At 37.7% G+C, this 24,895-nt stretch overlaps 1 protein-coding gene across 3 annotated transcripts in view; it reads left to right on the forward strand.

The window, feature by feature from the left end:
- The window catches only part of ZNF260 (zinc finger protein 260), a 31,491-nt gene extending 6,925 nt beyond the window's left edge, over positions 1–24,566 (forward strand). Inside the window, exons 1-3 of one of the 3 annotated variants that reach the window (XM_071209573.1) lie at positions 344–436; positions 15,521–15,566; positions 15,918–21,732. In XM_071209573.1, coding sequence (XP_071065674.1) covers positions 15,963–17,192 — 1,230 coding nt within the window. In that variant the 5' untranslated portion in view covers positions 344–436; positions 15,521–15,566; positions 15,918–15,962 and the 3' untranslated portion in view covers positions 17,193–21,732. Of the gene's footprint in view, positions 1–343; positions 437–15,520; positions 15,567–15,917 lie in introns of those variants that run through there. The other 2 variants (XM_012530497.4, XM_012530496.4) reach the window with 2 other exon arrangements.
- The last annotated feature ends 329 nt before the right edge of the window (positions 24,567–24,895 follow it).

The following is a 24,895-nucleotide window of genomic DNA, read 5'->3' on the forward strand; positions in this document are numbered from 1 at the left end:
CATCTGAGTCCAACTGAATCACACGCAGTAGCACAAATTCCAGAGTATGGTCCACTGGCAAAGCACTGAACTCCAGAGCCATCTGCCATGACCGTAGGACCTGGGTGTCTCTGCAGCCTTTAGGAGCACCACTTTCTGGGGTTGTATGTACTTTGGCTGTCTCTGAGATCCTGGTGAGATGTGCATAAGTGTGACCCCTCTGATAACCTCCTGATTCATTTTGAAGTCTCTCAGCCATATAAACTCATTTGTCTTTACCATTTCCCCCTTTTATTCAAGGTCTTTTTCTATTTGCATCACCAGCTGGTGCTTGGTAGTAATCCCTTGGCACCAGGGAGGCTCATCCCCGGGAGTCATGTCCCACACTGGGGAGAAGGTAATGCTGAGTTTGGCTTACAGAGTGGCGACATTTAAGCAACATGGAGGCTCTCAGAAGGTAACTTTTAGGCACCCTGCAGCTCTAGGCCTAGTTGAAATTTCAAGCACACAGGCTCATAAGGATAGTCATCAGTATCAAGGGCCCATCATTGGACCATCTTTCTTCACTGGTCTCTGTCCTTGCACTTGGGGGATTTTTGCTGTTCCATTGGGGAACATTGCAACTGAGCTCCTCAGGATGGGAACTTAGCACTCCTTCATTTGTTGTATGAAACGCTACCTATTATGTCAATACCCAGTGATCATATGAACATACCTATATATGCCCTTTATGCATACCCAGGCAGACTCCCTCCTGTGCATCCCCTGTCAATGACACCCCACACCAGTGCTCCTCCCCTGCCATAGTTGAACCCCTCTGTGATCCAATATGTCTTCAAAAATGAAGCCTAATGTATTGCCAATTCAACTGGAATATGAAATTGTAATGATAGGTTTAATGATTAGAAATAAAATACATAATTTAGAAAAACTAAAGTAAAAAACAAATTGGGGTATTTAAAAAATGAAAAATATAAAAAAAATTTTGATGTTTTTGATATTTTGCCTTTCATCACTATAGTAGATATTGCCTTGTATGTACAGTTTCTTTTTATTATGTCTTCAGAAAAGTTTTAGGTCACAGTAAAGTCACATATAGAATATAGGGGACTCCTATATACCCAACATCAAACCCTTTTTCCCCTTCCCCAGCAATGATCTTTTTACATGTGGATATTACATTTGCAAAAACTGATGTACAGATATTGAAACACAGCTATACTAACCATGGTTCCATTATGGTTTATGTTATGGTTTACATTTTATAGTGTATGTGTCTATAAAAAAATTTTTTTAAGATTTATTTTATTTATTTCTCTCCCCTTCCCCCCGTTTTCTGCTCTTTGTTTCCATTTGCTGTGTGTTCTTCTGCATTCACTTGCATTATCTGGCGGCACTTGGAAACTGCATCTCTTTTTTTGTTGTTGTTGTATTATCTTGTTGCGTCAGCTCTCAGTTTGTGCGGCACCACTCCTGTGTGAGCTGTGCTTTTTTTTTTTTCCACACTGGTTGACTCTCCTTGTGGGGTGCACTCCTTGTGCATGGGATCCCCCTATGCAGTGGTGCCCCTGTGTGGCACAGCACTCCTTGCATGCAGCATCATTGTGCATGGGCCAGTTTACAACATGGGTCAGGAGGCCCTGGGGACAGAACCCTGAACCCTCCATATGGTAGACAGATGCTCTATCAGTTGTGAGCCATGTCCGCTTCCCTATACATTTTTGGTTACATTATGGTTTACATTTTTTACTACACACTTGTGTAAATTTTTGGTGAAATTTAACATGGCCTGTATCCATCGTTGCACGATAACGCAGAACACTTCCATTGCCCTCCAGTTACCCCCTCTTCCATCTATTCTATTCCTCTCCCTCCTCTTGGTCCCCACCAAGCTTCACTGCTTGAGGGGCAAGATTCATAGATACTTGCAATAGTGCTGAGGGTTTGACACACTAGTCTGTCCTTCCCCCATTGGGAGCCACCCATGTTATCAAGAGACTACCCCCCCCCCCCCCCCCCCGTTTGAGAACATCAGGCCTCTCCAGGATGGTGGTATAACACATCTCTCATTGTATGAATCTCCACCCACTAATATAGCACACTATGACAAGATGAGCATGCACACACTCCCTGGACAACTGCCCCAGGTGCACCCTGTGCCAGATGCCCCCCCATCAAACACCTTAAACCAGCAACCCTTCCTTATTATATTTTCCAAAGAATTTTCTCAACATTTTAGTTTCAACCATGTATCTGACAATCTCCCATCTTCACCTGCTCCCCCCAACCATACCCCCAATTCCATGGACCATCTGACCCAACTCTAGCCCCCCTCAAGCCTGCAAAGCCCAACCGAATAGTATTCCTATGCCCCCCCCCCCCCCCCCCCCCCCGTCTTATCCCTTCACTGCATAACTGCTTACCTCCACTTTATCATAGATTTCACCTGTGTGGGAGTTGGCTCACAACCTTCCTCTCCCCCCCCCCCCACCCCAATTTCCTGTAAGCCTATCTTCCAGTCTCTAGCTCTCTGAGACAGCTTGATTTGCTTAATTCATATGAGAGAGAGGTCATGTAGTATTTGTCCTTCATTGCTTGGCTTGCTTCACTCAACATAAGGTCCTCAAGATTCATCCTTTTTATCCTGTTAGTACTGAGTTGGTTTTTTCATTTGTTTGTTTGTTGTTTTTTAGGAGGTACCAGGGATTGAAGCTGGGACCTTGTACATGAGAAGCAGGCATGCAACCACTTGAGCTATATCTGCTCCCTTTTTTCTGTTTTTAATACTTCTCTTTTTTAAATCTTTATTAATTTTTGTTTTTCTTACATTTTGTTTACTTTCACTTACTGTGATTACATAGTTTGGGTTATTTTTTTTTTCACGTTGTAAACATTTATGTTACAACTTCTTTCTCCAAGTACTTTTCTAATTATATCTGTAGGTTATTATATATATTATATTCATGAATAATTCTGAATATTCTGCCATTTGAATTTCTTCTTTGACCAAGGAACTTGTTTAAACCAGTAGACTTTGAAATTTACAAGTGAAAGGTTTTTTAAAATATTTGTTTATTGATAAATGTACTGGGGGCCGGGATTTGAACCTGGGACCTTGGATGTGGGAAGCTGGCACTCAACCACTGAGCCACATCAGTTTCTCAGAGTTTGTTTTTTTTTCCATTTATTTTTTGCTTTTTTGTTTTTGTTTTCTCAGGAGCCACTGGGAACCAAACCCAGCACCTACCGTGTGGGAGGGTGGGTACTCAACCACTTGAGCCACATTTGCTCCCAGGTTTTGTTTTTTTTGGGGGGGTGGGTGCAGTGGGATTAGAGTATTTTGTTGTACTATTTCTACTTTATGGAATATTTGAGGTTTTATAGACCTCCTGTATGGTCTGATTTTCCTTGGGCCTTTAAAAAGATAGTTATTTTCTATCGAAGATACAGAATAAACTAATAAGTTCTACCCTATTAATTAGTACTTTTTTTGTGTGTCTTCTCTTGTATGTTATGGATTTGACCCCTCAGCTTAAAAGAGGTAACCTTCTCCGTTATTAAGGTGTTTGTTTTTTTTTTAAGATTTTTTTTAAAAATTTATTTCTCTCCCCTTCCCTGCCCCCATTGTCTGCTCCCTGTATCCATTCACTGTGTGTGTTCCTCTGTGTCCACTTGCGTTCTCAGCGGCACCGGGAATCTGCCCTTTTTTGTTGCGTCAGCTCTGTGTGTGTGTGTGGCACCACTCCTGGGCAGGCTGCGCTTTTTTTTGCGCGGGGCAGCTTTCCTTACGAGGCATACTCCTTGCACATGGGGCTCCCCTACATGGGGAGCACCTACACCCCTGCATGGTACAGCACCCTTCGTGCACTTGAGCACTGTGCATGGGCCAGCTCACTACAAGGGTCAGGAGGCCCTGGGTTTGAACCCTTGACCTCCCATGTGGTAGGCAGATTCTTTATCAGTTGAGTCAAATCTGCTTCCCATTAAGGTGTTTTTATATCTTGGGTTTGTTTAGATTATATATTTGTAATTATTATCTTCTTTATTCGTTATTTTATTTTCCACATTTCTGATTTTTTTTTTATGTACATCTTATATATATAAAGTTGAGCTTGATTTTGCTCCATGAGTAGTTCTTTAGCATGCATCAAAATTATTTGGAGAACTTGTTAAATATAGATTGCTGGGGCCCACTTCTAGATTTTCTCATTTAGAAGGTCTGGGGTAGGGCCAGAGAATTTGCAATATGAGCCTATCAGACTCACATTTCTATTTTTGTAATAGAAATATTTTTATTTTTATGTTTTATGTGTTTTTTTGATAGATATGTTTACTCTAGTTGCGTTTATTGACATGAACGATGTAGCTGATACTTGTTCTCTTATTTAATGTTATTCATTCTGTTTTTAATTTTGCCTCACCTTTTTTATCTTTGTATTCTGCCTCACTTTTTCCACCTATTTGAGTTTTGATTTCTCTTTTTCAAGTATATATATTTCTTTCTGAAATTTTGGGAATTTTGTGATATATTCTTTTGCTTTTCTTGGTTTCCTTTATAACATAACTTTCGTGGACTCAATCCTTGATTTCTTTAGACAATATCTATTTACTCCCCTTTAGGAGTTGGGGATATTTGTATATTTTCAGTCAGCCTTTTCTCTCCACCACCCTGTTGGTAATTGTAATTATTCCAGCAGCTTTAAACAATCTTAGTTATACTCTTTGCTACTTTTCTTTCGTATGTATGGAATTTTTTAAATGTTTTTTTTTCTCTGAAAAATTTTATTTGAATTTTTTGAAATATGTCACTCATACATAATAAATGTATAATAGTTGTGAACTTACAAACCAAACATATATAACACCAAAAAACATATATAAGCATCTCATCCTACCACCAATAACTTGCATTGTTTTTAATCTTTTTTAACTAATGATTAAAGATCATTGTCAAAATATTACTACTAAACAAAGTAGTTTCCCCTAACCAATCCAATTGTTATTATCTTTATATCATTTATATATGAACATACATAAACAATTAAGTGTATAGTAAAAGTTGTGAACTTACGAAGCAGGCATGCATAACATCATACAGGGATCCCATACATCAACCCTCCACAAACACCTTGCATTGTCATGAGACGTTTGTTACAAACTGTGAAAGAATGCTGTCAAAATCTTATTCTAATCATAGTCTTTATCTTAACATTTGGTGTTTTCCCCCCAACCCACCCTATTATTTTTTAAATATATTTTTTTATGACAGAAGTTGTAAACTTATAAAACAATCATGCACATGTGCAGAATTCCCAAACAACATCCCTCCATCAACACACCACAATGTGGTGTGTCATTTGCTACGGATAAAATAATATCATCTGATTGTTACCATGTACATAGTGTACATTTGGCTCACATTTTCCATACTGCCTTAGTATCAACACAGTACATCTTTTGCACAGATGTAAGAATATTGTATTGTTACTACTAACCACAGTCCATAGTTCACCCCGGCTGTATTTTTCCCATGCTTCATCACATTCCCATCACCCTGCAGTAGTTATATACATTTGTTCTAGCTAACAGAGGACACTCTTGCATCTGTACCATCAACCACAATTCTCACCCAACTCCTCCTGTGCTATCCAGTTCCTAGATTATTCTCAAGCATTCTGTCAATTGGCATTCACATAACTAGACTTACCATTTTCAGTCACATCCCCATTTATAAACTAGCTGTTACACAGTGTTACCATCCACTCTATATGTTTCCGCAATTTTACAGTAAAGCTAATTAAAACTTCTACATACATTAATCATCAGTAGTCCACTCAGTCCTCCGCTTAACTCCTTTAAGAATCCACCACCTACCTCTAGGTCTTGAAGATATTTTCCAGTCATTTCTTCTAGAAGTTTCATGGTTCTTTTATTTTTAGTTTTTTGATCCATTTTGAGTTAATTTTTGGAAAAGGTGTGAGATAGGGGTCCTCTTTCCTTCTTTCAGCTATGGGTGTCTGATATTTTCGGCATCATTTGTTGAATGGATTATTCTGCCTGAGCTGTGTGAGTTTGACAGGCTAGTCAAAAATCACTTGTCCATACCTGTGAGGGTCTGTTTCTGAACCATAAATTTGGTTCCATTGGACTATTGTGTCTTTTTAGGCCAGTACCATGTTGTTTTTACCACTGTAGGTAGGTATTACAATTTAAAGTCTGGAGATGAGGGTTTACTTTTCCTTTTTATGATGTTTCTGGCTCTTCAGGACTCCTTACCCTTCCAAATAAATTTAATGATCATGTTTTCAATTTTTTCTTTAATGCTGGTGTTATTTTTATTTGGTTGCATTAAATGTGTACATCAATTTGAGTAGAATTGATATCTTAATGATGTTTAGCCGTCTAATCCATGAGCATGAAATGTTCTTCCAGTTATGTAGGGCTTTTTTGATTTGTTTTAACATTGAGTTGCAGTTTTCTGAATACAAGTGCTTTACATCATTGGTTAAGTTTATTCCTGACTATTTGAGTTTTATCTGTCATATTTTATTTCCACCACTCTTTTGACACTTTTAGTTACTTTCATTGATAAAATCTTCATTTCTAGACTTTCTTCCAGGCCTCTCTCGCCTGTCTTTTCTTTTCAGGCTCTAGCACACCCTTTAGTATTTCCTGTAAATCTGGCCTCTTACTTAGAAATTCTCTGAGTTTCTGTTCATCTGTGAATATTCTAATTTTGCCCTCATTTTAAAAAGACAGTCTTGCTAGATATAAGATTCTTGGCTGGAAGTTTTTCTCTTGTAGTATCTTAAATATATCAGACCACTGTCGTCTTGCCTCCATGGTTTCTGGTGAGAAATCAGCACTTAATCTTACTGGATATCCTTTATATATTATGCATTGCTTTTCTCTTGCTGCTCTCAGAATTCTCTCCTTGTCTTTGGCCTTTGACATTCTGATGAGTATGTGTCTTGGAGTTGGTCTATTTGGATTTTTTCAGGTGGGAGTGTGTTGTGCTTTTTGGACAGGGATATCTATGTCCTTCAGTAGGATTGGGAAATTTTCTACCGTTTTTCTTTAAATATTCCTTCTGTCCCTTTTCCCTTCTCTTCTCCTTCTGAAACACCCATGACACATATGTTTGCATGTCTTTTGCTGACATTTAGTTCCCTGAGAACTTGTTCAATTTTTTCCATTCTTTTTTTTTTGTCTTTATACCCCCCACCCCCCATTTTTTCCATTCTTTTCTTCATCTGTTCTTTTGTATGTTCCCTTTCAGAGGCCATTTCTTCAAGCTCAAATCTGCTATTATATGATTCCAGTGGTTTTTTTTTGTTTAAGATTTATTTATTTATTTAATTCCCCCCCTCCCCTGGTTGTCTGTTCTTGGTGTCTGTTTGCTGCGTCTTATTTCTCTGTCCGCTTCTGTTGTCGTCAGCTGCACGGGAAGTGTGGGCGGCGCCATTCCTGGGCAGGCTGCTCTTTCTTTTTTTTTTCACGCTGAGCGGCTCTCCTTACCGGGCGCACTCCTTGCGCGTGGGGCTCCCCCACGCGGGGGTCACCCTTGCGTGGCATGGCACTCCTTGCGCGCATCAGCACTGCGCATGGCCAGCTCCACACGGGTCAAGGAGGTCCGGGGTTTGAACCGCGGACCTCCCATATGGTAGACGGACGCCCTAACCACTGGGCCAAAGTCCGTTTCCCTCCAGTGTTTTTTAAATTTCATCGATTGCACCTTTCATTCCCATAAGATCTATTTTTCTTTGTATGCTTTCAAATTCTTTTTTGTGCTCATGCAATGTCTTTTTTTTTTCTTTTAATTTATTTCTCTCCCCTTCCTCCCCACACCCCAGTTGTATGCTCTCTGTGTCCATTTGCTGTGTGTTTTTCTGTGACCGGTTCTATCCTAATCAGCGGCACTGGGAATCTGTGTTTCTTTTTTGTTGTTGTTGTTGTTGTGTGATCTTGTGTCAGCTCTCCGTGTGTGTGATGCCATTCTTGGGCAGGCTGCACTTTCCTTCGCACTGGGTGGCTTTCCTTACAGGGCGCATTCCTTGCGCGTGGGGCTCCCCTACATTGGGGACACCCCTGAGTAGCACAACAGTCCTTGCGTGTATCAGCACTGCTCATGGGCCAGTGCCACACAGGTCAAGGAGGCCCAGGGTTTGAACCGCGGACTTCCCATGTGGTAGGCAGACGCCCTATCCATTGGGCCAAAAAGACATTGGGCTTCCCCCAGTGTCTTTTTAATATCCTTAATCTCTTTAGCCATCTCATTGAATTTAGTAAGGAGATTTGTTTGAACATCTGTAATTAGTTGTCTCAAGTTCCTTTATGTCATCTGGAGGCTTATCTTCTTCCTTTAACTGGGCCATAGCTTCCTGTTTCTTGGTGTGGATTGTAATTTTTTGTTGGTGTTTTCACATCTGTCTTCCTAGAGTATTATTCTGGGTGCATTTTTTCTCTTTAGTTTAGGGCTTCCAATTGTTTCTCCCTTGCTGGTTGTGCAGTAGGAGCCAAGCTTCTGGTTGATGCTGTAAGCTCTGGAGGCTCAAGCTGCCCTCATTGCACCAGGGACCAATGAAGCTTCTTCCAGCTTTCTACTTTGTCAGGGGTAGGAACAGAGTCACAGCTATGTGGAGTAATCCACATGCAGGCCTAGACTGTAGTTGCCCAGAGAGACTGATGAAGCTTCACATCCCTTTCTTCCCTGCCTGGGGCAGGAATGGGGCTGCAGGTGTGGGCAGCAGTCTATGCAGCGTGGGTCCAAGATGACCACAGTTTCCCTGGTAGACTTCTGATTTTCAATCTATGGCAGCCAAAATTACCTGCAGTTACCTATATAGGCTGGTGTAGGGCTCCTCAGCCTCCTCCCTCCCAGAGGTGGGGCTGAAGCCTAGGCAGGCTGCAGGCTGATCTGCGTGAAAGAAACTGGTTCCTGCCCAGATGGAGAGTTTCAGTCAGCCCGGCTTCCCCTCAGGCTGGGGGCAGAGTCAAAATGGCGGCTACTAGCCTCTTTCTAAATTGGGGGTTCTCACCCCAGCTGTTCCCAGCGTTATCTCTTAGCCAGCCAAGTCTACCAATCAGTAATGAAATCGGCAGCCAACCATCTCCTCCTCCCCTGGTTCTGGGAAATGGAGCTTCCAATTCCCATCACAGAGCAGCTCCTGGGGTGCCTTGTGCTGCCAGAGTAGGATTGTCACTGGCCTTTGCGGCTTGGCTGGCAATTTCCCAGAGAGGCTGGTGCAGTTTCCCGTAGCTTCCTCCGTGCTGGAGGTGGTACTGGGGTCTAGGCTAGACCTGCAATATGATCTGGATGAAGAGAAGCCGGTCCCCACCAGCACTGGGATCCTCAGTCTGCCCCGCTTCCCCTCATGCCAGGCGCGGAGTTAAGATGGTGGCTCCCAGCCTCTTTCTGACTTGGACAGGCTCAAGCTTTAGCTGTTTTCAGGATTATACTGTAACCCACTGAGTTTCCTCATTAGTAGCTGAAATTGGTGCCCAACCGTCTCTTCCTCCCCTGTTTTGGGGAAGTGGAGCTTTCTATTCCAGCTGCGGATCAGCTCCCAAGGCAGCTTGTGCCTCCAGTGGATAATGCGCACTGGCTTCCATGGCGTGGAGCATTCTACTTACGAGTCTTCTCCACGATGGGCAGTCTCCTTCTGCTCCTTCAAAGATGTTGTAGGATGCTCTTCTGATCTCCTGGAACCCCCAAACAGGTGCTTCAGCTAGCTCCAGAGAGCTCTGGGTGTTTACTAACTGCCCTGTAGCAGGAGCTGACTCTAGGAGCTTCTTACTCCGCTGCCATCTTGCTGGTTGTCCCTATCCACTTTTTAACTTTGAGCTTCATTTTAAAATGTCCTATCACTTACAGCTCTATTGCTCCAATCTCTAAATTCCTATCCCACCTCAATGCTTTCAGGGCAACTTGGATCCAAGTATATGCTATCTTATATTGTATTTTTACACATCAATGTCTAAGACATTGAAACTTACTGAGAGAAAGGCCTGTATTTTATCCTTCTTGTCTGCAGTCTTGTATACAAACAAAGTGATTATAAATAATACATAATGTAGATCTACAATGTGGAAAGATTTATTTTTTCAGCTGTATTGAGGTATCTTAGTCAGCCAAAGGGGTGCTAATGTAAGTAAAATACAAGAAATCTGTTGGCTTTTATAAAAGAATATTTAATTGGGGTAGGAGCTTAACAGTTCCCAGGCCATAAAAGCGTAAGTTACTTCCCTCACCAAAGTCTGTTGCCACATATTGGAGCAAGGTGGCTGCCAATGTCTGTAAGGGTTCAGCCTCCCTCTTCCTCTTAAAGCTCTTGTGGTCCCAGCTTTTTCCAATATTAGCTGTAGGCTGGAATAAGTCTCATCTCTCTTCCATGGCTCGTTCCTCTCCAGGCTCATTCCTCTTCAGGCTCAGCTGCTCTGGTCTTTCCACAAGGTCACCTGTAGATTATCAGGCTCTCTCTATTCCTCTCTGTTCTTCTCCTGTGTGTTTACTTCCCAGGGCTTCATCTCAAAACTCACACTTGCTCCTCTGCCATATAGTTTTCTCTTTGAGTCCCTGCACACTAAGGGAGCAGGGATTCAATGTCTACTGATGTGGCCTAATCAAAGCCTTAGTCATAATTTAATCAAGTAAAAGTGAAGCCTCTGAATTCAATGCACTCTAAGGGCATCACTATCCCAGAGGAACAGACCAATTTGCAAACATAGTATTTTTCTTTTTTGGAAATTCAGCAATAATGTAAAACTTCCACATGAGGTTTAATTTGCATAACATAAAATTCACTCGTTTTAAGTATATTTTAGATGAGTTTTGGTAATTTATTCAATCATATACTACCAAAATGAATATACAGAACAGTTCCATTAGCAGTTTGTCTTGCCCTTTTGTAGTTGAACCACATACCTGTCCCATCCCTGGTGACTGCTACTGTGCTTTCTGTCACTATAGCTCTTCCTTTTCTAGAATTTCATATAAATGTAGTCAGTACATAATCTTTTGTGTTTGATTTCTTTGACTTAGCCTAAAGTTTTGAGATTAATTTACATTGTTGTGTATGTTAATATTTTGTTCCATTTTTATTGTGATCAGTATTCCATAGTATAGACATCATAATTTGTCTATTCACCAATTGTTGGACATTTGGATTATTTCCATTTTGTAGTTTTAGGAATAATTCTATTATGAACATTCACTTACTAGTATTTGTGCAAACATAATATACATTTTTCTTGAGCCTAGACATGGGCCTGCTGGGTGTATAAGATATTTATAAGATATACATATATATATTTTATAAGATATTGCCAAGCTGTTTTCCAAAGTGACTGTACCATTTTTCATTCCACCAGCAATGTATGAGGTGCTTCACACTTTCCCAAGACTTAGACTGGCAGTCCTTTTAGCTTTAGCCATTCTAATGGGTGTGTAGTGTATCTCATTGTGGCTTTAATATGCATTTTCCTGATTACAAGTGAAAATGAACATCTTTTAATGTGTTTATTGACCATATATCTTATTTTGTGAAATATTCTAGTCTTTTGCCTCACAAGATTGTCTTTTTATTGTTGAGTATTAAGGCTTCTGTATATGCTTTGGCTATAAGCCCTTTATCAGTTTACAAGCCTTTTTGTTTTCTTAATTGTGTTTTTTGAAGAACGTTAGTTTTTAGTTTTGATGAAGTCTGCTTTACCAGTTTTTCTTGTGTATTTTGTGCTATGTTTAGTAAATCTTTGCCTAATATGATGTAAGCATAAATTTTCTTCTTATGTTTTCTTCTAGAAGTTTAATAGCACTCATGTTTAGGTCTGTGATTCATTTTGAGTGAATTTTTGCCTATGGTGTCAGGTAAGGATTGAGGGGTTTTTTTTGTTTTGTTTTGTTTTTTTTAATAGATAACCAGTTGTTCCAGATTCATGTCTTGAAAAAACTCTCTTTTCCCCATTTTTATGATCTTGGCACCATGTAAATGTGGGTCTATTTCTGGATTTTCTGTTTTGTTCTACATTTTTAAATTATGAAAATTATGGCATTGATATGCATAGCAGCCTACCACAAAATGAAGATAAGATTTTCAGTGGGTTTAGAGTAGGATAATGTTTAAATTAAGGGATTTGTGAGAGGTGAGTATCACAAGAAAACAGCTTGGGTGCCATTTTATTAGTCATAATGACAGAAGAAAAATACATGAAAACAGAAATTGATGAGAAGAGAAGACAAAAAGAAATAAATACAGAAGATCACACAGCAGATGGACACAGACAGCAAAAACAGCAGGGCAGGGGAGTGGGAGAGGGGGAAGAAGGAAAAAAATAGGATTAAAAATAAACAAACAAATTGATGGTAATGTCAGTTCATATACCCAGAGATGATCATATCAGTAATTTCATTGCAGTGGATCAGATTTGAAAGCAAAGATGGCTCTTTTCTTACTTCCTTCCTTTTTCCCCCATTGAATATATGTGTGCTTTGTTGTTTATCCTATGTGAGGATTCAGTTGCAATTAGATAGTTGAAGCACTGCCTGTAGTTATTATATAATTATAGGTTCAAGTTAAAAGCCCTAGGTCTTCAAAGATGTCCCTATAGGTATAATTGAATAGGGACTTTTAAAAGTGAAATAGGCTTTACAGCTAGCTATGCCTTGCTTCATCCAGCCTCACCCTCACTTCCTGTTCCACATAGGCAACTATTTTCTACTGGTATTTTTTTTCCCATATTTTATATAGCAGTGTTGACTTTTTTTATTTACCAGTTTTAGGCACTATCAAGATGCTAATATGGAAGATGGAGTTCTGAAATCTTATCCCAATGCCCATACTTCCCCTCCTTCTGTCCCCTGGTATTAGTTGTATCACTCACTGTTTTTTTACCAGATTAGTTGTCAGTATTTGTATCATAAAATTGTGAGTATTGTTGACTCACAATACTCACATGGTCAGTTTTGTTTCTTGTAAAAACTTTTTGCCTTCATTTGCTTGATTTTCCATTAATTTGTTGTTATTATTGCTAAGCAGAACTATAGAACTTAGGATTTTCAGTTGAAAGTAATTTGTAATCAGGGTTTTCCACTGTATTACTAATTTATAGTGTTGAGAGGTCTAGTGCCTTTATTTATTTTTGCCTTTTTGATACTTATTCCTTTTTATGTAATAAATACTTTTTTTCTGGAAGTATTTAGGATCCTCTTTTTACCCTTAGCTGAAATTTCAGTGACATGCTTGAATGTAGATGTTTAAATTGAATGTTCTGCATACTCAGTGATCCTGCTCAGCATGTAGGCTCATAATCTATAATTTGGGGAAACTTTATATTTATTTTTTATTAGGTAGGGAAGTAAAGGGTTTCTTAAGAAATAAGAAAAGTACATGGTCTGAGGCATGGACTGTGGGCCCCCAAGTCAGGCTTTTTAAAGACTTCTCCCCTTCATAGAGTTGATTTCGGGCCCCAGCTGTCATTTCTCAGGGGGCCAATGGTGAGGTCTTTTGATGGTAACCAGTTCTTTCCTTCCCTTGACCCCAAATGGGACTCTCATTCCAAATGAAAGTCCCATGACCGGGATCTTGGTGGATCCTTCAGGATGCGAAACTTCCTTATATTACTTATTTGAAAATTTCCTGCATTCAATTTTCCCCACACGTTCTCTAGGACTCCTTTAGTAGATATTGAACCTTCTGGATTCCTCCACTAATTTTCCATTTATTACTCCTTTTCTTTCTTCCTTTACTCCTTCCTTCTTTCTCTCCTCTCTCTCTAAACTTTTATTCTCCACTTTATTGAATTCTGAAGGTAAACATCATGTTGCTTATTTCAAAAAGTGCTTCTTTATAGAACCTTGTTACTCTTTCAATGCTATAATCTTCTCTTAGCTTGCTATGATATTAATTTTAGTATTGTTTGTGTGTGCTCTTTTTAACCTTGCCTTGTTTCTGTTTTCTCAGTAGTCGTTCTTTTGTTTTGATCTGTCTTTCATGTTAGGACTTTTCTCAAATATTTGCTGATCCTTAGCTGTACAATAATATTTAACATTGAGATATCAGAAAAAGTTATTGTAATCTCAGTGTGCATGTGTGGAGTTTGTAAAATGGTGGACTTCACTGTGGGGAAATCAGTTAGGGATCTAGGGGTTTCTTTTGGATAACTCTGAATATCAGTGTCTATAGTTTTTCATGACTTTCTCATTTTTTTAGTGAAGAATCCCTCTACCACCTGACACTTCATAACCACTAGCGTTCTTGGGGTCTAGCAGTAGAAAGGAACTGGGTCCCTGTTTAATATATGAACTCTTACATATCCTTTTCAGTATAGTACGTCTCATACACTTTACCTGCTAACACTAAAATTGGAGCCTCTTGGTTTTCTTTGTCTGGATAGTAAATTTCTCATTTCTTTCCAGGATAATATAATGGCTAGGAAAGTTGGAGCATCAGTTACTCCTTTTGAATAACCCTTCACTCTCACAGTCTCTCCAGTTTCAGAGCCTTTCTGTTGACATCTGTGGCGTATATTACCTTGCTTCTAGTTAGCATTCTCATCTAACGGCTCTTTATTTAAGCCTCTTGGTCCTGCTAGTAATCTTATTTGTTTTCACTCCAAAAGTTTCCTAATGCCTTTCATTTATTGGTATCTCCTCAACCTTTTATGTTTTTTTTTCTTGTTTTTGTTTTTTAGATTTGTTTTAGTTATCTCTCCCCACCCCCTCATTGTTTGCAGTTGCTGTGTTTGTTTGTCTTTGTTTCTTTAGGAGGCACTGGGAACTGAACTTGGGACCTCTGATGTGGAAGAGAGGCATCTAGTTGCTTAAGCCACCTCCATTCCCTGCTTTGTTATGTCTCTCGTTATGTTTTTACCTCTTGTGTCTCTTGTTGAGTCAGCTCACTATGCCTGCCAGTCATGCCAGCTTGCTGTATTCTTTAGGAGGCATAGGGAACCAAACCACTGGCTTTCCATGTGGTAGGCACCCAGTTGCTTGAGCCATATCCACTTCCCCAACCTTTGAGTTTTTATGAGTACATATATGCTTCCCTATACACTTTACTGGAGTTTCAGGAAGATGTAGAAATAGGTACATGGATTCACTTATCTTATTTAACTATACATTCCCCTTGATAATTGATTTAATTCTTCTATTCATTTTAGTGTTTGTCTTGTCATCCTAGGTGGACTCTTTCAGTGTTATGTGTTTGTCTTTTCATCCTGTTTGCCACCAGTTCTTTGTTTTATTTTATTGATCTATGAAGTGTTCCAGGTTACTTTTTAAAACAAAGCTAGACACCTGTGAATATAATTTACATTTATGCTTTCTTTTATACTAGGTGACGAAGCTTGAAATAGTCGACTTTACAATAGCATTTTTCTGAAATTTTATTAATAATAGCGGACAAATTCATAGGCGGTGGTTGTAATGATGATGATGGTAGCTAATTTTTGAATACCTACACTATATGCAAGGCACTAAATACTATTAATTCTTTTAAATGATGATTTAAAAAAAAAAATTTTTTTTTTTTTTACTCCCTTTTAGAAGAAGCCTGGGAAGTTTTTAAAGAAAGACACACCATGAAAGACTTGTAAGTCAACTTCCTCCTTCTCCATTAAAATACAGACTGACAAAAAAGTCAGGAAACCTAAGGAAAACCTGGGCACAAATATTGATTATTCAAGACAACACCTCTGTGTGTGACTGAGTTTAAAAGCATTCAGGACATAATTTATACTTACATACGAGAGAAGCTTTGTAAAACCCCAAATCATTATGAATGAGAATATTTTGCCCTTTTTTGTAATCATCTCATCTCAGGGTAATTGATGTGAGAAAAGTTGTCTATTATAAATTCAGCTTCTTTAGATACCTGAGAATTAATACTGGAGATACCTGATAATTAATACTGAGCTTTTTCATTCATGTCTTATCTTAATAGATACTAGGGACGTCTTGTAGGAGAAAAACCCTGAGCGTGATAGAAATGTTGGAAACTCTTCAGTCCGAATCAGATCTTCTACAACATGAACAAATCCATACTGGAGAGAAAGCTTATGAATGTCATGAATGTGGAAAAACCTTTACCCTGAAGCAAAACTTCATAGAACATGAGAAAATACATACTGGACAAAAATCACATGAATGTTCTGAATGTGGTAAAAAGTTTTCTCGAATCTCGTCCCTTACTCTACATTTGAGAAGTCATACGGGAAAAAAGCCATACAAATGTAATAAATGTGGAAAAGTCTTCAGCCAGAAGAGAAACTTCCTTTCTCATCAGAAACATCATACTGGAGAGAAACTTTATGAATGTGGGAAAGCGTCTATTCAGATGTCAAACCTCGTAAGACACAAGAGAAATCATACTGGAAAGAAACCATATGCATGTAAGTACTGTGGGAAAGCCTTCAGTGGCAAATCATATCTCACTGAGCATGAAAAGATACATACTGGAGAGAAGCCATTTGAATGTTACCAGTGTGGAAGAGCCTTCAGCCAAAAGCAATATCTCATTAAACATCAGAACATTCATAGTGGAAAGAAACCCTTTCAATGTAATGAATGTGGAAAAGCCTTTAGCCAGAAGGAAAACCTCATTATCCATCAACGAATCCATACTGGAGAGAAACCTTATGAATGTAAAGGGTGTGGGAAAGCTTTTATTCAGAAGTCAAGCCTCATTAGGCACCAGAGAAGTCATACTGGAGAGAAACCCTATACATGTAAGGAATGTGGGAAAGCCTTCAGTGGCAAATCAAATCTCACTGAACATGAGAAAATTCATATTGGAGAAAAACCCTATAAATGTAATGAATGTGGAACAATCTTCAGGCAGAAGCAATACCTCATTAAACATCACAATATTCACACAGGAGAGAAACCCTATGAATGTAATAAATGTGGAAAAGCCTTCTCTCGAATCACATCACTTATTGTACATGTAAGAATTCATACAGGTGATAAGCCTTATGAATGTAAAATATGTGGAAAAGCCTTCTGTCAAAGTTCATCTCTTACTGTGCATATGAGAAGTCATACAGGTGAGAAACCCTACGGTTGTAATGAATGTGGAAAAGCCTTCTCTCAGTTCTCAACTCTTGCTCTACATATGAGAATCCATACAGGTGAAAAACCATATCAGTGTAGTGAATGTGGAAAAGCTTTTAGCCAGAAGTCACACCACATTAGGCACCAGAGAATTCATACTCATTAAAGCTCTATGAATGCTTTGAATTTAGGAAAACCTCAGCAGATTTCAAATACTTAATAGCACCAGAAAGAATTCGTTTTACAGCCAACTGACAGGAATGTGGGAAATCATTCAGCAGCAACTCAAAACTACTGTGGTTTTTAATAAGAAGAAATATCCTAGTATAATGGGAACTTGTGCTCCCAGAACTCTCACAAGAAACACTTAGTGCTCCACCTTAGGAACATTCCCATTAAAGTCTAGATCTAGTCATTGATGCTGCTATCCTACTACAAAGCATCAGGGTTCTGGAAACCCTGCCTGATGCAGTAAGACAGATACAAGTGTAAGAATTTGAAATTGAGACAAAATTTTTTCCTAAACTATATGGTTTGCTACCTATATGATCTAAAAAGCTATAATCAAAATTATTTCCTCTTGATGCCATCATAAATAGTAGAGATTGTAACAGAATATCGGGTCGGGAAGCATAGGCATGCATTTATGGGTAATTATAGAGATGGCATCACAAATCAGCATGGAAATCAAGAGTGGTTCAAAAAATGATCTTAGAATAATTGACTCTTCATATGGAAAAGCAATGATCTGCCGTAATCATGTGTTGAAACATTTATTTCCTAATGAATTCCAAAAGTGTTGAAGAGTAAAATGCAAAAAGCAAAACTTAAAAAATAATGTAAGTACTTGATAGGAAGATGTCTTTAAACCTTGAGGTAAGAAAGAATTTCTAAACTAGACTCCTGAATAACCTAGCATTTCCACCATTTGGGTATGTATACACATACCCAAGAAACTAATACATGTATCCAGAGAGCCTTGTATTAATCAGTATGTTCATTGCAGGATGAATTTTAGTAACCCAAAATTGGAAACAGATGTCTGTCATTTGTGAAATGGATGAATAAAATGTGGTAGTTACACAGTAGAATATTCTCTAGCAGTTGAGTAAAACTAGTTAAATCTCTTTAACAAGAAAATCTGAAAAATGATTGGAAAAAAATGAAGACAAAATAATATATTATACCTCCAGAATTTGAGTATAGTCAACACTAACCAGGTCCTAAGTATTGGTGTGGATAAATATTTTTATGTAAATGCATGAAGAATGGGTTGGAAGTACACACAATTACCAAAAGTGGTTGTCTCTAGGAAGAACAGAGAAGGGGAAATAGGGCCAACCTTGGTAGGTAAAGATATTATATCTAAATATCAGATTTTAAATATAACAAAATGTTAATTTTGGGTTGAGGTAGTATAGGTGTTCTTCCCATTATTTGTGCTATTGGCTTTTTTTTTAAGATTTATTTATTTCTCTCCCCCCTCGTCTGCTCTCTGTGTCCATTCGCTGTGTGTTCTTTGTGTCTGCTTGTATTCTCATGCACTGGGCATCTGTGTCTCTTTGTTGGGTCATCTTGCTGCACCAGCTCTCTCTGTGTGTGGCACCAATCCTGGGCAGGCTGTGGTTTTGCACAGGGCGGCTCTTCTTGCTCAGGAGTCACCGTTATGTGGGGGCATCTCTGCATGGGCCGGCACTCTTCTGCGTAGCAGGACTGTGCATGGGCCAGCTCAACATATGAGCCAGGAAACCCTATGTATCCAACCCTTGGATCTCCCATATGGTAGGTAGATGCTCTCTTTTGAGCCATATCCACTTGCTATTGTCTTAAATTTCTGAAAATTAAAAAGGTAGAGCAGAGTGGGTATAACTCAGTGGTTGAGTGCCTGCTTCCCATGTATGAAGTTCCGGGTTCAATCCCCAGTACCTCCTAAAAAAATGGTGGAGATAGTGGGGAGGCTGTACGTATAGTACATGTTATGAAAGATTCCCATTCCCAGTCAGATACTAATAATTTACAGAAAATACTTCCAAAAATCATCTCTTTACTATTAAATATGACATTGCTTTATTATTATTAAATGTGTCAGCTTAATAGATTTAAATTTACTCTTGTATGTTACATCACCAATTTACTGGGCATGATCTCTTCTTGCATGATTTTACAAGTTGGTTGATTCATGTACTTAGATCATACCGTTAAATAATAATACCTGCACAGACTTGGTGGAGAGGATGTTTTTACTGAAACATTTATCCAAAAACTTAGTTGTCCACATAACCAGTATTGACATTAGAAGTTAGTTTTTCAGTGAGGAAACCATGTTACTTTAAAATTTTTGATAAGCACTGAGTAAAAGCAACCCTTGGATTTCAGTTTCATTTTAACCTGCATACTAACTTTTCTCTCCATTCTGTCAGACACAACACCTTTTCTTACCCCTACAACTATCTGCTTCCTCCCTCTTTCTCCTTATTTATTTGGGGAATATGTACTGAAAAGGGAGGTCTCAGATCCTAAGAAGTGTCCCCTTGAAGCAAATATTTTTAAGGACTTTTGCTTACTTATTCCTTTCCACAATATAACTTGACATATAGAAAACAGTTAATGTTTTTATAAAAGATGGTGAAAATGAGAATACCATTTAAACCTGAGATATATGTATATAACTTTATCAGAATTTCTCTTAAAAAAAAACATAAAATGCCAGTGTAACTGTAGCACTGTATTCTTGTTATTAGCATTTCTGAAAGTTGTTATTTAATACGATTGTAAATAGTAGGGATTGATTTTCTGAGGTTAACATACCCAGGTAACAGTATCTGTATGAATCTGAACTATCCTTTAGTTTTTTCCATTCTTCATGTTGCTTTGCTTAAGCCTTCTCTCATATTTCTTAAGTGTTCTTATACTTGGCGCACCTTTGGAGTCACTAAAGCAACTCAATTCTGCTTCAGACCAAATTAGAAAGACTACTTTTGGGTGCCTTGAGTTAGTCAGGGTCCAAGAGTTTTCTGTGTTATTATGTAATGTAAATTATTCAGGTATTTCCAATAGATTCACCTTATTGCTAGTTATTTGCCACCCACAAACAACACTACAGTAAACATCCTTATAATTGGCCCTTAAATTTTCAGATGTTATTTCTATGGGATAGATTACAGGCAAGAGATTTTAAGATATGCTATTTTTAAATTTTATTATATGTTTCAGAGTGATTCCCAAAAGATTTAAGACTTAATATTTCTTCTTTCCCCAAAATAGTTGGTATTATACTAAAATTCAACCTTGTCTGATGAGTATAAACTTCGCTTCTAGATTTGCTTCTTTATGAATTTTTATGTTGTTAACCATTTTGAATAGGATTATTTATCTTGTAAGTTTTGAAGAGCTCTTCATATGTTAAATATGAGCAATTTGTCTATCAATATTTTTCCGTAAATTTGAAAAAATATTATATATATATATACCAAAATATATCTTAATTCATTTTCTTATGAATTTTAATTGGATAAAAGGATATTCTTACCTCCAGGTTCTAATCACTTAGATTTTCTTGCAAGTTATTGTCTTTTTTGAGATATGTAAATATTTAATCTCTCTGGAGTTTAATTTTGAATATTGTACAGTTAAAAGAGTTCACTGTTGTTTTCTTTCAAGTGAGTTTCCAGTTGTGTAAGCATAATTTTTAAAAATTCATCTGTTGAGCAGTCAGTCCCACAGCTCTGACATCAGTCTGTATATCATCCAGCAGTGATCACAGGTTTGAACTGGCATTCAGACAACAGAATAGGCTTTAACCAAGCACTGGGCTTTTTTTTTTTTTTTAACCTTTTTATCATCTTCACATCATTTTCATCAGATAATCCTGCAGTTACCCAAGCACAGCTTACAGGAGCCTCACTTCCTGTGCGGTAAGAGATCAAAATGGGTATGATTTACTTCAGCACTGAGAAGCATTAACATTCTCATACAGGACATCTTGCAATAATTGTCCCAAATCTTGGAAGAATTACAGTTATAGATTACCTCAAATCCAACTGTCTTCTAGGACCACCATCAAATAGAGGACGATTCAGTTGTAAAAGATGCAGGTGATGACCACTTTAGCACAGGGAAGCCACTGCCTACCTAAGTACCAAGACCTACAGTGTCCTACATGAGCTCCTTAATGTCTACATACCTATTCAGCCGCTCAGTCCTATTCCTTGTGTAGGCCATAAATGTGTTTACAGTGTTACAGTTCAAGGAAATAGTGCTCTAGAAAGATAACTCCTAAGGTCCTCTTCTCAGGTATGGGTCATTGTGAGAGGCCTGCTCTTAATCATTTCTTCAAACATTGCCATGTTTTTATCAAGATCTACTAAAATTCATACTAGTCTGATGAGTATAAACTTCATTTTCTCCTATATTTGCTGCTTTATGAATTTTCATCTTCATATATAACATACCATGATCTGTTTCTGAATTCTCTTGCTTCCCTAGCCAATTTTTCTGTTCATGTACTAATACCATAGTAATTACATTAGTTTTCTAACTAGTTTTATTATATTTTAGTATTCATAATAAGGCAAGTGCCTTCCTGTATTTGTTTTATTGGCTAATTTCAGTTAATTTTTCCATGTAAATGATAATTTTCTCAGTTACAAGAAGCCTGTATTCTAATTGGAATTGCATTAAATTTATACACTTATTTTGTGAGAATTGATACTTACGATATTGACTTTCTTTTCCAAAACAGTATGTCTTTTTATTTGTTCAAATTATACTTCATGTTCTTCAGCATGGGGATTCTAAACAAGGTAATTTGAAGCACATCCCTGCTAAATACCATTATATTCATGAAAGACTTATTGGGTGAATAGGGAAGATCCCTTTCCTGCTTAACTTTACCCCAGTCAGATATTTGATACTTGTGAGGTACTTACCAGATCCTTACTATATATTCCTATTATTTATGGTAAGTATACTGTATATATTAAGACACAAACTCATTAACAAGCTTTGTGATTTGGGGCAATTTATAAAATCACTTTAAGCCCCACATTAATTTTAAAATGAGAATTGTTGGAACAGGAAATAAATTAAGCTTAGGTCCTGGTAGAAAATATGTGCTGAGTAAATGTTAATTATAATTATTAACTAGTATTTAAATGAGGAAAGCAGCCACGTGCCAACAAGTTTTTCCAAATAATAAACTTAGGAAATATGCCTGAGCTATCACAAAAATTGAGAATAATGGTGATTCAGAGAAAATAGAACTTGAAACAAATTTGAAAGAGATCATTATTTCTGATACGATAGAAAAATTAAAGGATGTTTTTATATGGGCAGAGCATATGATGACGGCAGATGTAGGGTAGAATACGTAGAAAACATTAAAGAAACTTGAATGTAGCAAGAATAAATCTTCCCTCCAGTACAATTAACTTTCCTGGACAGTAACTCCAGCCCTTGAAAATTTGAATCCAAATTCTACGACCTAAAATGCACCACTTTGGTATTGTCTCCAGGGAGAGACTGGGACCTCAATGGAAGCTAGTTGCACAGTCCCTCAAATGTCTAAAGGATGGTGTGTCAGCCAGTGTATTTCCCTTGTGCAGCCAAAGGCACATTTATTAAATACCCACTATTAGCCAGGTCATTGATGCACTGTGTTCACAAAAGCCATAGTCATATACTTTATCAAGTGTCCTAACCAGGCATGTAGTAACCTTGTAAATATAAAACTTGTGTGGTGGTAACCATTTTTCAAAGTAATATGCATTATCCAGGTGACCCTGACCAGTTTCTCAATGGTATAAGATGCATAAACTGAAATCTCCTTTTTTCATTCACTAATCTATAATTGAGTCAGATCCTATTCTTGGCTTTTGGATACATAATATATAGTTTGTTCTTGGAGGCCCTCATAGTGTAGTAGAGGAAACATGAAGTCAAATAACCATAAAATGTTGTGGGGTAGAGGCATGTACGAGATGCTGCAGGAGCACAGAGGAACTTGAGATTCTCAGAAGGTGAATTTAAGTTGGGTGTTAAAGGGAAATTGGTGGGCAAAGAAGAGAGAAAAGATCTAGGCAAAAGATGTCTTACATGCAGTTGGTCCCCGGCTATATTACAAAGACTTGCTGTCCTCAATCTTAGAGCAGCTTGACACATTAGTTCAGTGTTTGGTTCCTTGAGCAAGCAGTCCCTGAGATCTCTGAGTAGTTCAAAACTGCTGTTTTTAGTGTGCATGAAACTATATAAATCATTGTAGTAACACTTAAAACTGCTGAAAGTTTAATACTCTTTTATGACATTAAGATCTTGATCCATGTAAGCGTGAGGAGGGTTGAAAACATGTTTATTTTTATTTACAGTGGAATTTTGAAGCACTTAGCACAGTTTCTAGACCCCAGAATGTGCTCAATAAATATTTGAAGACTTAATGAATAAATGAATACAACCCCACTTCAAAACATAAGGGGATAGCCTATAATAAGTAAAAGAGTAAAAAACATCTCCAGGACCCCTGATTTTTGGTCAGGGGGACATAACAACAACAAAAAACTCTGGATCAGGAAACGTAAAATTTTAAAACTTGGCCACTCTTTGTCAATCTAAAGACCCCCCTGTACTTTTTCATGGGGTAACTGTGGTATTTCAGTATCTCAGATTTGAAAACTATTTACTTTATCTCTCCAGAATAAGATAAAACTGAGTTCTGTTAATTTTCTTTCCCCCCAGTAGATTCTTGGTGTCTTTGTGAACAGAATTCTAGGGCAAAAGATATCCATACTTTTAGATTTATTAAGTATTTCCAAATTGCATTAAAAGTAGTTAAGCTGGTTTACAGGCTCCAGTGGTGTATGAGAATCCCCACTGGTCCATGTCCTTAGCAACCTTGTTTTCAGACTAGTTCAGTATTCCAAATCAGATTATTGGGGAATGGCAGCTCACTGATGTGCTAATTTGCATTTCCTTGATTATAAGGATGAGCAGCTTTTCGGATTTTAATATTGTCTGTTTCGTTTCCTCTTTTGTGAAAAATACAAATTACATAATATAACCTGGATACCAATCCACTGTCAGTTATCTGTGTTGTAATATCTCTTAAACTATGATTTTTCACTTTGTTTATGGTTTGGTCAAAACTATTTGCCCAGGCCCAATAGTTTTAAATTTTAAAATAACCACGTTATTCTTTTATTTTTGCTTTTGGGGTCTTAATATGGAATATTTCTTACCCATGGTCAAAGATGTTGTCCTATATTTTCTTCCAAAGGTTTACAAATTTGTTTTTAATAATTCTTAAATGATGGTAATTTATAATTTTTCTGGCATGTGAGGTAGAGACCCAATTTTATTTGTTGTCTATATGGATATTTAACTGCCCATCTTGCCCCCACTGATTTGCATCTTCAAGTTTCTGTATATGGTTTGTTTTATGGCTTTGTTTTCGGGTCTGTTATTTTGTTCCATTAATGCATGTGTTTGGCTTTGAAATTAAGCTCCATTAAATAGTATTGCTTTATAATAAACCTTGATATATGTTGGGCATGTTCTTCCCTTTTCTCAAGTATATTAAAATCAATTTCCCATCTCAAAAAAGTATTAGGGTGGGGAGTAGATGTAGCTTATGGGTTCAGTCCTTGGTATCTCCTACAAATAATAATAACAGAAATAACATTACTTATCTGTTGCTTATAAACCTCACCAATATAGTAGTTTAATAAATATAATTCCTTCAGAAAAAAAGTATTTTTAAATGATTTGCATTGAATCTATTGATTAATTTGAGTAAGAATTGAAATCTTTATGGTAGTCACCCTTTCTATATTCTTCAATATACTTAGGTATTTTATAATATCCTTCAGCAAAGTTTAT

This window comes from Dasypus novemcinctus, chromosome 18 (assembly GCF_030445035.2).
Source record: "Dasypus novemcinctus isolate mDasNov1 chromosome 18, mDasNov1.1.hap2, whole genome shotgun sequence".
NCBI lineage: Eukaryota > Metazoa > Chordata > Mammalia > Cingulata > Dasypodidae > Dasypus > Dasypus novemcinctus.